The 13,084-nt window shown below is 40.3% G+C and overlaps 1 protein-coding gene across 4 annotated transcripts in view; it reads right to left on the bottom strand.

The window, feature by feature from the left end:
* The window catches only part of RASGRP3 (RAS guanyl releasing protein 3), a 58,288-nt gene that overhangs the window by 5,288 nt on the left and 39,916 nt on the right, over positions 1-13,084 (bottom strand). For 3 of the 4 annotated variants that reach the window (XM_077782062.1, XM_077782064.1, XM_077782061.1), the window contains 4 exons: positions 10,021-10,098; positions 6,074-6,190; positions 3,819-3,934; positions 2,902-3,049 (listed from right to left, as the gene is read on the bottom strand). In XM_077782062.1, coding sequence (XP_077638188.1) covers positions 2,902-3,049; positions 3,819-3,934; positions 6,074-6,190; positions 10,021-10,098 — 459 coding nt within the window. The remainder of the gene's footprint in view (positions 1-2,901; positions 3,050-3,818; positions 3,935-6,073; positions 6,191-10,020; positions 10,099-13,084) is intronic. The other variant, XM_077782063.1, reaches the window with a different exon arrangement.

Genomic DNA, 13,084 nt, shown 5'->3' with positions numbered 1-13,084 from the left:
TACTAAATTCCATCTTTGCCTTCCCTCAGAAGCTGTTCTTGTTGACATACACTTGCAACTACTAAATGCTAAACATCCAAGGGCCAGTGTTTGTGGTCCCAGTTTTGGGAAGCTTTCACTGCCACATGAGCAGGATTGCTTGGAAAGAGGGAAACTCCCTAGTAAATTGTTTTCTATGTACTCAGAAGCACCGTATCTACAGCTGCAGCATTATAAAAACAAGCATTTCCACTCTTGAGAGGCAGTGAGAGGAAGGGGCAGGTTTTCTAACCAGCATAAAAGGAAAAAAACTGAGGACCTTGGTGTTTATTTTTCCTGAACTCATTCAGCAGAGAAAGTGAGCACATTCAGCCAACTGAAACTGCGTGCATCTCCTCACCAGATTTATAAGTATTCATGCACAGAAAGCAGGGGGTGAATATGGTCATTAAAGAAAGGTTTAAAGGAAGAGATGAAGATCATTCAGAATACAAAGGAAAGAGTAAAATAAACAGGATAGAAAGATTCTGGGTGAAATTAAAACTACCCCACACACTACACAAAAGAAGTAGCAAGCAAAAATGGGGCTCTGGAGAGAGCAGAAATAGACTGGACAAGGTTGAAGAATGGTGAACAAAAGAATAGAAAGGACAACAGTGGGAGCTGGGTCCATAGAAGGCCTGTGTCTTATTCTTTTTTTGCTAATGCCATATATGTGCACAGTGATCACAGTTGCTGTGCTCAGGCAGTGACAGGGAAGCACCCCAGTCCCCCTTGAAAGAGCAGAGATGACCTATTTTCCCAGATCTCTTTCACAGGATCACTTTAAGAGACATGGATTTTTACTTATTTAATTTAAGCTCTAATCTGTTCCCACTTAAGATCTCTCTCCTCCCTTCTCACCTTCTTATCTCTGTACCTTCTTCCCACTCAAATTTGGCACCACTGTTGTAATTACACACTGCAGTGGAAGCTTAGCTGAAGTGTCATGTCATGAATTCTGACCTAAAGTTTTGAGTGTGTCTGACACAGCTTTGCTGCAAAACTGGCTTGAGCCAGCTCCAAGGTAAGAGGATCTGTGCAAATTCAGATTATAAAGCTTAGCAGGATGGCCGGTCACCTATCCTGCCACATGGTGCAACTCAAATTTTGGGACGGAACTGTGACTGGCCATGGGCATATCAACTTTGTGCTGCTTAATGGCATTAGGTCTTAGCTTGACCTTCAAAGTTTGTAGCATTGTGTGCATTGCACTGTCATGTCAATTTATCCTGCTGTATGGTCAGTGCACATTATTTTGACTGTGAATCAGTGCATAGGTTTGAAATTATGTTTCCACCCGTGGATGAGTAGCCCTGAAATGAAGAACAAATGTGCAGCATATTCTGTAGCTGGTTCCTGTCCTATCAGTCCAACTCATCCACAGAACAATGCCAATGACTTCAGTTAGCTGACAGGAAAAATGACCTTATTTCTATTTCCTGTACAACCCCTTACTCTTTTGTATTCCTGCACTGGATGTAATCAGGGAGACGTGAAAAATCTAACAACGGCCAATTAGCAAATTGATGCAGGAGAAAAATATCTACAGGAGAGGACATTTCAGGGCAGTCCTTGGGCCTTGCTTTGCTGTGGAAACCTCCCAAACACACACTGAGTGTCACGGACACCATGACGTCTTCCCAAGGCAGCCTGGAACAATGGGCTCAGGCCAGTGGCTGTCCCTGCCCCACGGGTCTGCTGGAGCTGTCAGCTCCAGACCCACCAGCACGCTCCTACTCAGCACTGGCCATGTCACCACCAGAGCTCTTGCAGCTCTAGTGGAAATAAGTGGGATTCCTTCCTCCCCGTGGCATTAATCAGCGGCAGCGGTTGCGATAGGGGCTTCAAGCATCCAAACAAAAGTGACACGTTGCAAAAGAAGTGAGTGGAAAATGGGAGCATGGGCTAGAGCAGGAAAGCCACAGCAAGTCTGAAAGGAGGCATATTTTCTGTGCTTTGCAGTGCTGCTGTTGTTACTTTCAACCATGAAGGAATACTGCTTAGTGGAAAAGATAACGGAATAAAGTTACTGCCGAGTGCAGAGGCAGATCTGTTCTGGAGAGCAGGGACAGGGTCTGAGCTTACAGCCTGTTATGTGAGCCACGCACAAGCAGAGGACATGGCCCTCTGCCCTTACTGCTTTAGCTGTCTAAATGTGGATATTTGATTTCAGCCAAGTGTGTCCACTAAAGTAACCTCTATATCACAGTAATTCTTCTCTACATTTGGTTTGAAGTGGAAACCTTAGAGAAGGTTTACAAGCAACACAAATGTCCAAAAGATAAATCATTTCCCAGATATGTAGAGAGCACTCTTATAAGTGACATCTGGTAAGTTACAGCTGAGAGAAAAAGCAAATTAAAAAAACTACAACTAATAAATTCTAAAAATTCTTATTGTACAGAACTACTGGAAGCACTTTTGATTTCTTTACCAAATTAGAAGATCTGTTAATCCAATACAGGGAAAATTAGGGCTGTTACAGCCATTCAGAGAATTATGAACATATCTATGTTGCCATGTGCAATTTCCTAAGAAAGAACAGCTTTTGCCTCATCTACATCCTCTGCTCAAGACATCTATTTTCTCTTGAGCTTGTTTACATGGGAAATCAAGCCAAATTAAAGAACTTAAACCAGTAAGACCATTCATATAGTCTCTAACATCCTTTAGCTAATGTAATTTTTCCCCCCTTGGCAGAAATTCCTACAAATGGCAGTTTTCAGAAACCACTATATCAAAACTGGATACACAGCTACAACATGAGTAAATGTTTTGTGCTTCTGTACCATGAGATATTATTTGGCCAAGAGACATTAGCAGTGTATGGAGCCAGTTCCACTCCATATACATTAAAGGCTACATTAAAATCATACTTACAAATCCTGCACAATGCTCGCAGAAAGTTGGTTTAAGATAGGTCATTTCCTGAAAGTTATGAATAAACCCTGGTCCCATTTTACACTGAAACTGTGATTTAGCTCTCAGAAAGTAAGCCATCATTTCTTCTTTGCTTATAAGACCATCTCTGTAAGAGAAATAAAAAGTAGAGTAGATCTATCACTGCTCATAGGACTGAAAAATTTGGGGTTTTCTCATTGCAGAAAGAAAGCTGCACACAAAGCATATCCTTTGAAAGAGCTGCAACAGTCCTGGAAGGAAAAAACCCTTACAGCCTTTGTGGTGCTTATATTTCTTTAAACAGTAACACTGAACCTTGTTATCTCACCTGTTAGTGGTATGAGAGCACAGACCAGGCCACTAAATGAAGGAGCTTGACTTACTACTCACACAGAACAAGTGGTAATACCTCTGGCTGGCCACCAGCCTTCACATTCAAATAAATTATTGATAACAAGAATTACCAAGCCAAATTGGCTAGGAAATGGATGCTATATATACCTTCTAGAGTGTTTGTTACCCCCTCTCTGCTACATGCACTCATTTCCCATGCGCTGTACAGAACTTATGTGTTTCTTCAGTCTGATGCCTGGTCTGGATAGAGTATTTCCACTGCAGTTTCACAGTACTCTAGGGTTTTGACTCAGTCCCAGCAGGAATTTGTCATGAAGTTACTATATAAATGATTTTTAAATTATCACATAAAGCAGGACTCCAACCTAGCACTTAAAGAACTGACTAGAGTATAAGAATTTAAATTATAATAGAATTTGGCTTTCAGTAACCTTGTCAGGCACAAGAAACTTGGAGGCTGCTGTTTCTTCAATATTTGTATTTTCTGAATTTTAAAATTGAGGAAAAGGGGAAAAAAACCACAAAGAGATTTCCAAGCTTACTGGTCTTTGTCCAGCACACAGAAAGAGTCCAAGAAGGGGAAGTTGGCAGCTATACTCTCGAAGTCTTCCTGAGATATATAATCATCATGGTTGTGATCATAGTTCCTAAAGACAGACTGGAGGGGAGGAAAAAATATTATTGTATTATTATCTAGCTTATCCTGTACTATTATTTAGCTTATCCTGAGTCTATACCAGCTTCTTCAATATTATAATTACATGTAAACTAATGTTTTAGTCAGCTATTCAGATGCTCTGTTGCATCTGTTTTTTTTCCTTTTATTTTCCTTATGCATATTATTGGACTCTACTGGAAAAATGGCTGATTTTTAAAGAAAATTTGACATCAACATTTATCTAGTGATGATCCTCCACATGTATTCATATAATTATTCTTGCTTTACTTTTCTTCTTTGATGGAAATGTCACTAAAATTTTGCCCCAGGTGATGACATATTCCTTTTGCTTCATTAAGTATACTTTTTAATAATGAAAAAAAGGAAGAAATAAACCAAAAACAACAGCAGATTTCCCACGAGTATTTCAGATGGTTTTGGCTTCATTTTTCTTTTAGGTGGTCACTTCTCCTCTGTCACAGTACTGTTTCAATCTATTTTGTTTACTAATATTTTGACACCCCAATCATGAGCAATTTGTGTCTAACAACTATTCTCTTCCATCAACCCATCCCAATCCACCACTAAGTAAAAACACATTGGATAAAATTTAAAGGTCACATACAGGGATGGGTGCCCTCCTTAGCTGCTAAGGAGCTACTGTATTCTGTCTTCCTGTTTGCAGAGATGTGCAAGTGGTGTTAAAGTTACGTGCGATACTGATGGGAAAAATGAGTGTCAAAGTCAACATGACTACCTGAGAGGCACATAATGAAGTACAGGGTCCTTCATTAGAGTAAAATGTTGTTGATAAAGACATTACATCAATATAGTGAGACTCATGAAAGGCATCTGTAGTATCCTTGTTTTAACAAGAACCTGATGAAACCCATTTCTATGAAATGACTGTTACTGATGATTGGCAGACCTCAAAAAAACATCATAAAGAAGGAACTAAAACACAAACTCAAGTAGTATTCAACACTTCTTGTAATAAAAACAATGGCTAAAAGCACAACTCAAAGCAGCAAGTAAACAACAAATACTGGCAAAGTGAAAACAATTGTAGCTCCAAACCATGTTTTAATTCTGTCAAACTCAAATCACATGTCCTGAACCAGGCCAAAATTGTGGAATGGAGATCTGCAACTCCCTTAACTATAGGAACAAACTCCCACCCAGCACATTCTGGAAAGATTAAGGAATTTTGACAGACTTCCTATTTAACAAGCTATCAAAGAGAGGTTTGGATGTGGAGTAATTTTTATCAACACATATGGCCCTGACAAAGGCAATTCAGGAACAGCATGTGCATTTCTGGCATCCCATATTAGAAGAAAAATTAAACTATTTTTTAAAAAGGGCATGTACAAAAAGTAAACTACAAGATATATTTGAAATCTGGGTGAGAGAACTGGAGAGTTTGTTTAGGTTATCTTAACAACATGACCCCAATTATTGATCTGTAACACAGACAAAATCAGAATTTAATAGTTCCTCTCAGAGATACTTATTAACTTATAGAAAGCAGAAAGAAAAGTTCAGTCTCTGCAAAGGAATCTGGAGGTGCTGTTTGCATTACCTAGCACAACACATCACCTTTTAAACTGGAGCTCTAATTCTGCATGACCTTGTGTCTGCATTTTTTAAAGTGACATCAAGACAACGCTATCTTGACCATACATAACATGCTCTGGGCAGTAAACTTACAGCAAGTTCAAAATCAGAAATAGAGTTTCAAGAAAAGTTCATTGGACCTATGGTCCAACAAGGTCTGAGACCTTGTTTCTGAGTTGCTTTCTTTTCAGCTATCTGCTACCAGACATGAACTGTGTGGCTAGAGCTGTAGAAACTAAACTTTGCACACTGAATTTATATTTGCTAGACAAACCTATTCAACAGCAGCCAGGTTTTGGATGTTTCTGAAAGTCTGCTCCTTTGCACTCAGACCTCTTTACATTAGTCCCATTGCTGACTGCAGGAATAAAATAAGTATTTCTGAATGGCTCAAATATGTTATGGTATGTCTGAAATTGACCCCAACCATAACAATCTCATTATAAGCTTGAAATTAATTGTAATGATGAAAATATCAAATCTACCATTCTCTTAGGCCAGTGTAATGTTCCAAATACTTACATCCACCAGTTTCCGTATGTGCTTGTTGATGACTGTAGGGTCAGGTTTAGGTACCACTCCAGATGCCCACTCCAGTGGCACTACTGGCTTGTTGGGGGTGGTTGGGGAGGTAGGCTGCTAAGAGATGGATCAGAACACAAGGATTTTCAAATCTGAATTAAGAATTTGAATTTCCCAGTAAACGCAGCTCAAAATATCAGAGCTATAACTAGAAAACTACTAGAGTACTCATGCTGTAAAAATGTGCTTAGCAGAATATCAGGCAAGGTTTTAAAGGGCTTCACTAACAGCTTCAGTCAGGCTCTCTGTGGCACCTTGTAGCTACACTGCCACCACCCAGCGAGCTCAGAAGAAAACCCAAGCAGTCTTTCCTCACTGGCACCTCCAGAAGGTTCAAGAGAAATGAGACTTGAAAGAAGAGGGAAGGAAGGAGAGTCTGTAGGGTTTGTCAACACAGTGAGCATCGGAAATAGGTGAGACCAGAAACTGCTTTGCTCCTCAGTGAAAACTCTGAGGAGATCACGACAGTCTGCCCTCAACTCCCTGCTGGAGGCACCATGCCCAGAAGCCCCACGAGGGACTGCCTCAACCAGAAGAAGTTCATGCTCCTGCTCTGTGTGGCACCAGCAACACAGCAGGATGCAGAAGCAAGGCAGAATTGTTCTCAGCAATCCCTCTGGTTTCCAGCTGAGATGTGCCAGGATGCACATCTTGATTAATCTAGGCAGCTTGAGTAGAAAGGCTCTAAACTTTGCCTTCTTCTGCAGATAACACTAGCCAGACTATTTTATTTTAAAAAATCTTGGTTTTGACAGAACAGTAGCTGACAACTCACAGGATGCACAGACTTCACAACCTGACTCTTTCCACACCACTACAGTGCTTTGGGACTAGCCCTGGAATGCAGCTCAGACTCTTCAAGTAGAAAATACAGGACAAACCTGAACACATTTTCAGGTAAGGATTCAAAAATAACTAGTTAGCATGAAAAACATTGCAAGACAAACTGGCCTTTCCCTTATCTGCCACTGGGCATCTAGCAGGTGAAGCAGTGTCAAGCAGAAAAAATTCAGTGTGTTTTGGATCAGAAGGGAGAGGGTCCACAGTCTCAGAAGGCCCCTGTGTTAGTTGACGAGCAAAGAATCTGGGGCTCATTTGTCTCACTCTGAATTGGCATGACTTGAAAGGGAGACAATTAAGACCTGTAAAGATGTTACAGGTATCATGGTGTATAGCCTTTGACATCCAGATGAGAAATAGTCAAAGGTTCATATTTTACTGTGTTTGGTTGGAAAAGGAAAAAAGGATTTGTTAGTTAGTTGCTTTATTAATTTGGCTTTTCCTTTTTAAAGTGTTAGAACAGCTTTTATCAACACCTTCATAGATTTTGACCCATACAAATGTGCACAAGTAAGTATGGGAGGAAAACATCCCTATATCAACAAAATTCAATTTTCATAAGAAGTACAGTGGACCTGAACATCCAGCTCTATCTGCCAAAACCACGGACTGTAAGCATCCATATTAAAAGTGTCAGTGTGGTGCTAGACTACCAACACCTTACAGGGAGCTTTTAACATCTGCTAGTCTGAGTGAACAGTTGCAGAAAGAGACTGAATTCACTGGAGCCTTCCTCTTCCTTCTGGGCTATTTAATTTGAAGTCTCATTTAATTTTTATGCTTTTTTGACAAGTTGCAATGAAATCCTCATGTTACTGACCACTAACCAAAGGGAATGATTTGTTCTTCTATTGCACTCATAGACTCAAATGAACAAAGGTGATTTTATTTATGCATTTGAAATGCATCCTATGAGGAAAGGTGCTAACTGCCTGTCCAGAGACTACCAAGCTGAACTTATTAAACATTCCAGAACACTGTATCTGGCCATGCAGTTTGTGATTCAGACTGTATCTCCCATTTATTTTACCAGCACAGGGACCATGATATTGTAGACTGAGAAAGCATTTTTGGATGTTTGCAAACATCTATGTATTTTGGCATTGAAGTGAGTTCTACTGAAAACCAAAAAAATTACCTAAATGCATCATCAGTGGCATAATTGCACCAGGCAGAGCTGTCCTTTAGATAATAGCTGTATTAGTGAAAACTCCCAGCAAGATACCTAATGGGTGTGGAAAAGCAGGAGACTGACAATGAGGTGCTATACTATGACTGGTGGTAATTCCTCAGAGCTTTTTAGGCTGCTATACTGACTGGAGGGTCTCCTCCCAGTTTTAGCAAAAGGAAAGTCTTGCTCAAGACCCTGTTGACAGCAGACTCATATGCTAACAGATCAGCTCCACTTTTACCTTGAAAATGATTGCAGCAGCATGAGGCATTTCCTCCATAGTGCACCTGCATGGGAGTGGTACCCATATAACAATAAATCATGGAGCAGTTGGACTGACATAACTATGCTGTCACATTGCCTTTGACAAGTTTTTCCACATACAAAAGCCCTACAGATTCTTTCCCCTGTAATAGAGCCTGTGTGCTTTGGCACTCCATCAAAGAGAGGAAAGCTTCAAATCCTGTGGCTTCTGTCGATTCAGCTGCAGCTTTTTACCCATCAGGGTGCTGCAACAGTTCCATGTCACTGGCTATTCATTGATCCTTATGTAGGAGTCTCCCACAACTGCTGGGCACTGTTAAAGTTCACAGCATTGTTTATATTGCTTTTGTCCTGCTTAAAGCTCAGGCTGGAGATCAAAGCAGCAATTTGATAATTTTCTTCATTTACAGAAGCAGTCTGTTAGTCCTTCCACAGCCCAGGGCTGCAACATTTCAACTTTGCTGGCAGTAATGAGAGCATGAGGGACCCAGAAAGACTGAAATAAACAACTGTTGTGGTCAAATCATATCCAACAAGGACTGGAGACTCAGTAATGCAATTTCAAATGTTCAAGCTGAGCTAGTGTTGACTGTGGAAAGATTCATTAGTTTCCTTATCATTGTTCACAATACATCACTGGGAGCACACACACAGTCCTCAAACTGGCCTTCGAGAGTGATGAACAATTTTAAACCCCAGAGAAGCCTTATACTTGGAAATTAAAGGGTTCTGCTTCCTTGCTTGCTTTTAAGAATGCTTCAAAACCTTAAAGAGCATTGGAATGCATAATCAGACTCTTGGACCCTGCTCCCATCCCCTGTGAAGCATTTCCAGCCACTCTCATCTTCTGCTGCTCTCAGACTTGAGAGGGCTCAGCCTGAGAGCATCATAGGCTGGATATGAAAGGTAATAAGAATTTTAATACACTGAAGAAATGCTCAGATGAAAGCAGAGTCTCCAACCTTTGGCAGCAGAAGAAAGTGAATAATTAATACTTGAAGAGAAATTCAACTATTAATTATGAGGTTTACCTGTATCCTTTGACTTTCAAAAATAAAGGAAAATGCATAAATGCAGCATTATCTTTAGTTGCACATAACCAAATAAAGATTAATATCTATTCTTGTTTGTTTAAACATTGCTTGAGAGCCCAAGATGCAGCCAATTATACCTAAAACAGTACAAAAATACTACAGTATTTTTATAACAGTTCTAAAATACTACAGTAATTATTTGCCTTGCCTTAAACAAACCTTTTAACTCAGTGTTGTTTTATGTAACTGCACCAGTATCCAAAAAATCAGCTAAGGGTCACACAATAAATAATTGATATAAACTATTATATATAGCAAAAGCAGAACTTTGTTTTCCAGGACTGGCAGAGGTATTTCTGAAAAGTAACTAACAATAATATTTGGTATATTCCACTATTTATTGCTCCCAATATGTACTAAAACCTATAAATAGTTCCTGTGTTTTCCACACAAATAAAACACTAAAAAGCTTTATATACATATGAATAAGGAAACACATTAACTGTCATTTAAAAATTTAATCAACTGCATGCAGACAAAATAAGCAAGATGCCAAAATGCAGTAAAACATGACATACAGATTTGGAGTTCCTTGGCTCCAGCATCAGAGAGAGCTTGTAGATATCATCCTCAGTGTGGTAGAGGTCCAGGGACAGCTATACATAAGAAAGAATGGAAAATGGTAATATTTACTAGACTGGGCTGGATATGACAGCCTTTTAAGCTATGCCTCCCACTGAAGGTAAACACAAGGTTGGCTACTTTGAGTTCAGGAGCCATGCCAAAGCTGCATGCAGCTGCTGGGGAAGTGGATTTTCCCAGAGTGAACACAAGCCAGGCTGGTGGAGAACACGCTGCTGCTCACGGCAGGCACTGCACTTGAGGGCTGGCACAGTCCTCACCCTGACCCCACAGGTGAGAGGGGCTGCATGCTCACCTCATGCACAGAGGGACTCCAAAGATCACCCCTACACAAACCACTGTCTTCTAGCAGCTCATGTTCATGAGAGACCTCAGAGAAACAACCCGGTGAATGCAAAAACTTCAGGACAGTAGTCATAGAAGGGCTTGGCTGGAAGGATTTCAGATTTTATTCTGGTCAAATTTTGTTCCTCGAGAAGGGTCATAGTAGTGCAGCTCTTCCACAAAGATCAGCCCATAGAGCAAATGCCTCTTTGGAAAGCCCTGGGCAGACAGAGACCTGGGAGAGGCAGGCTGGGTTTGCCACTGCTGCTGATGCAGAAAAGTGCTCCATTGAGAGCAGTCCCAGTGTAGTCCAGCTTGGCCTGCTCCTGGTCACCTCTCAGCAAGTCAGGCAAATTGCCTTCCAGCTGTTTCTAGATAAGGGAAAGATTTTTCTATCACGTTCTCATTCTTTTCCCTGGAGGATTTATTGAGGAAAAAAAGAGAAGGTACACAAATATACTTAAAGTAGGATGAATCCGTTTTTACTTTGTCAGCTGGAGTCTTGCACTGATCAATGTCTGTAGTGAACTCTTCTGGAGTGATGAAGGAGAAAGGTAACCAACACTGTAGCTAATGTTTTACAAGGAGAGGAAACAAAGATTGGATGTTTCCTGCGATCGTGTTCCTGCATTAACTGGCTTTGAAGAATTGACACGATTTGAAGTTATCATCCACCTTGCAAATCCCCAGTTAAGCTAAGATTGAATTAAAAGGATTTTGTGCTGTTCCCGAGCAGACAGATAGAATTACTACTGACTAAGTGACTATGACAGAAGGTTATTTTTAGAAAATCTGAAGTGCCAAGTAAGTAGCAAGCAGAACCAGTGATGTCTACTGCAGAACCACCTCTAGGAACCACCCTCTTTTAGGCACAGTTTTGTGTGATGAGCAAGACAAAAGTTGTGCCCTTTCCCAAGATAAGTTTCCAAAGCAAACACATGGCTTTAGAGAAGTCTGGAGATCACATGATTCATTTTGTCTAGCAGAAACATTGCTGATTTTTGCACTTTGTAATTAAGGGTACAATGAAAGGCTGTGCATCCTGCAGGTTCTTTTACCCAGCCAGCATGCTGCTGTCACAGGATTAGGTAAGGGCCTGTCCTAAAAACAAAATTGAGCCAGCAAGTGCTGTAATAAATACTGTTCATGTGGTGAGATGTTCAGTGACTGTATTCTGAGGTTCCTTGGTGGCATAAAATAAGCAGCACTCCATCGGGTGCATGATGTTGTCAGGTCAGACTGGGAGAGCAGAAATGGTAGTTCAAAAGGTGTTGTTTGGTTCCTGTGAAAGAACACAGTTTTCTCAGCAGGCCAGGTGAGCTGGGTGTGGATTTAGGAGTGGAAATGTATTAGTATTTATTGAGCAAGCTTGTAGCTCTCCCTCCCTGAATTATATGACCTTATCTTAAGCAGTGGATATAACTTCATTAGGCACAATGTGTAAACATGCAGTGCTTGTCTAGGTCAGCAGTTTCATCCATTAGCACAAAAATTACACGCATGATGATTATGCAGTTATGTAAGCATTCATTTTATATTTTATTTACAGTTTTGCTATGACAAATAAAGTATAATAAGAATTTTCCTAGAATAAGCTTTAAAGTGAGTGGCAGTTTCTATTCTAATTTGACTATCATTGCTGTCCTATTTTTTTTCTGAGCAATTTGGAATGGCATAGGGAAAGGTACGGGAGTGATCAGAAATGCATGATTTTTTTTTTTTTTTTTTTTTTTTTTTTTTTTTTTTTTTTTTTTACCTAAGTGGAACTTACTGAACACAAGTTAGGGAGGGTGAGTTTCAATTTGATTGTTTAGGTAGTTTTCATTCTCTTCACCAGATTGTACAAATGCCTGGGACTTTCCAGTCATTTGCATATAGTCTCAGAACTATATGCAGGCTAGATAAATAGATACTGAGACATAAAAATAGCAAGGGAAAAATGGTGGCACTGAATAAGATTTAACACAGTTCATATAAATACACTGTGGTCTAGCTGAGAAACTGAGATCCACTTCCAATCCACAGAAAGTGATGAAACATGTATGCACAGGTTTTTATTCACATTGGGGGAAAAAAAAACAAACCAGTGTGGAAATACTGCACAGCAGGTAAGGTTAAGTATCCTTACTAAATATAAGTTTTCTAAAGGCAAAACTGTCATTAAAGCTGCTTTTCCTCTATGTTGCACTGCCAAGCTTGTATTTAGGTCCTCTTTTACTACCTCTTAGCTCCACATTTTGGATTCCAGGGAGCGATACAGAACCAGGTACAAGGTTCAGTGAAGGTGGAGCAAGTGTGGCTGGTAAATCAGGAAAAGAGGAATAATCACAGACTAAGAGCAATCATGCCCTAAGAAGTGAGTCTATCATCATGTAACATACTCTGGCTCACTGGCAGCTGAATTGTAACACATTTACTTCCCTTGTCCATGTAACTCAGACTCATTTACACAGCCCAAGGCAGAACTTGCATCCCCCTCAGCTTTCGTAGTCTCCTGTGCCAGTAAACCTGTCATGTGTCCCTGCTGTCCATGCACCAAAACTTTCCCTTGTTTGTGGCATGCTAATTTTCATGCAAAATGCTGGCTTTTTGCAGCTGCTTGCTAAAAGCTAAAGTTCTGTGAGCTAGAAACTGACTTTTCATGCTTACAAAAAGATGAGATGGGCTGGAGAGGTG

This window comes from Lonchura striata, chromosome 3, assembly GCF_046129695.1.
Source record: "Lonchura striata isolate bLonStr1 chromosome 3, bLonStr1.mat, whole genome shotgun sequence".
Lineage (NCBI taxonomy): Eukaryota > Metazoa > Chordata > Aves > Passeriformes > Estrildidae > Lonchura > Lonchura striata.
The sequence above is the reverse complement of the archived record's forward strand: the minus strand, read 5'-3'. Positions and strand labels throughout refer to the sequence as shown.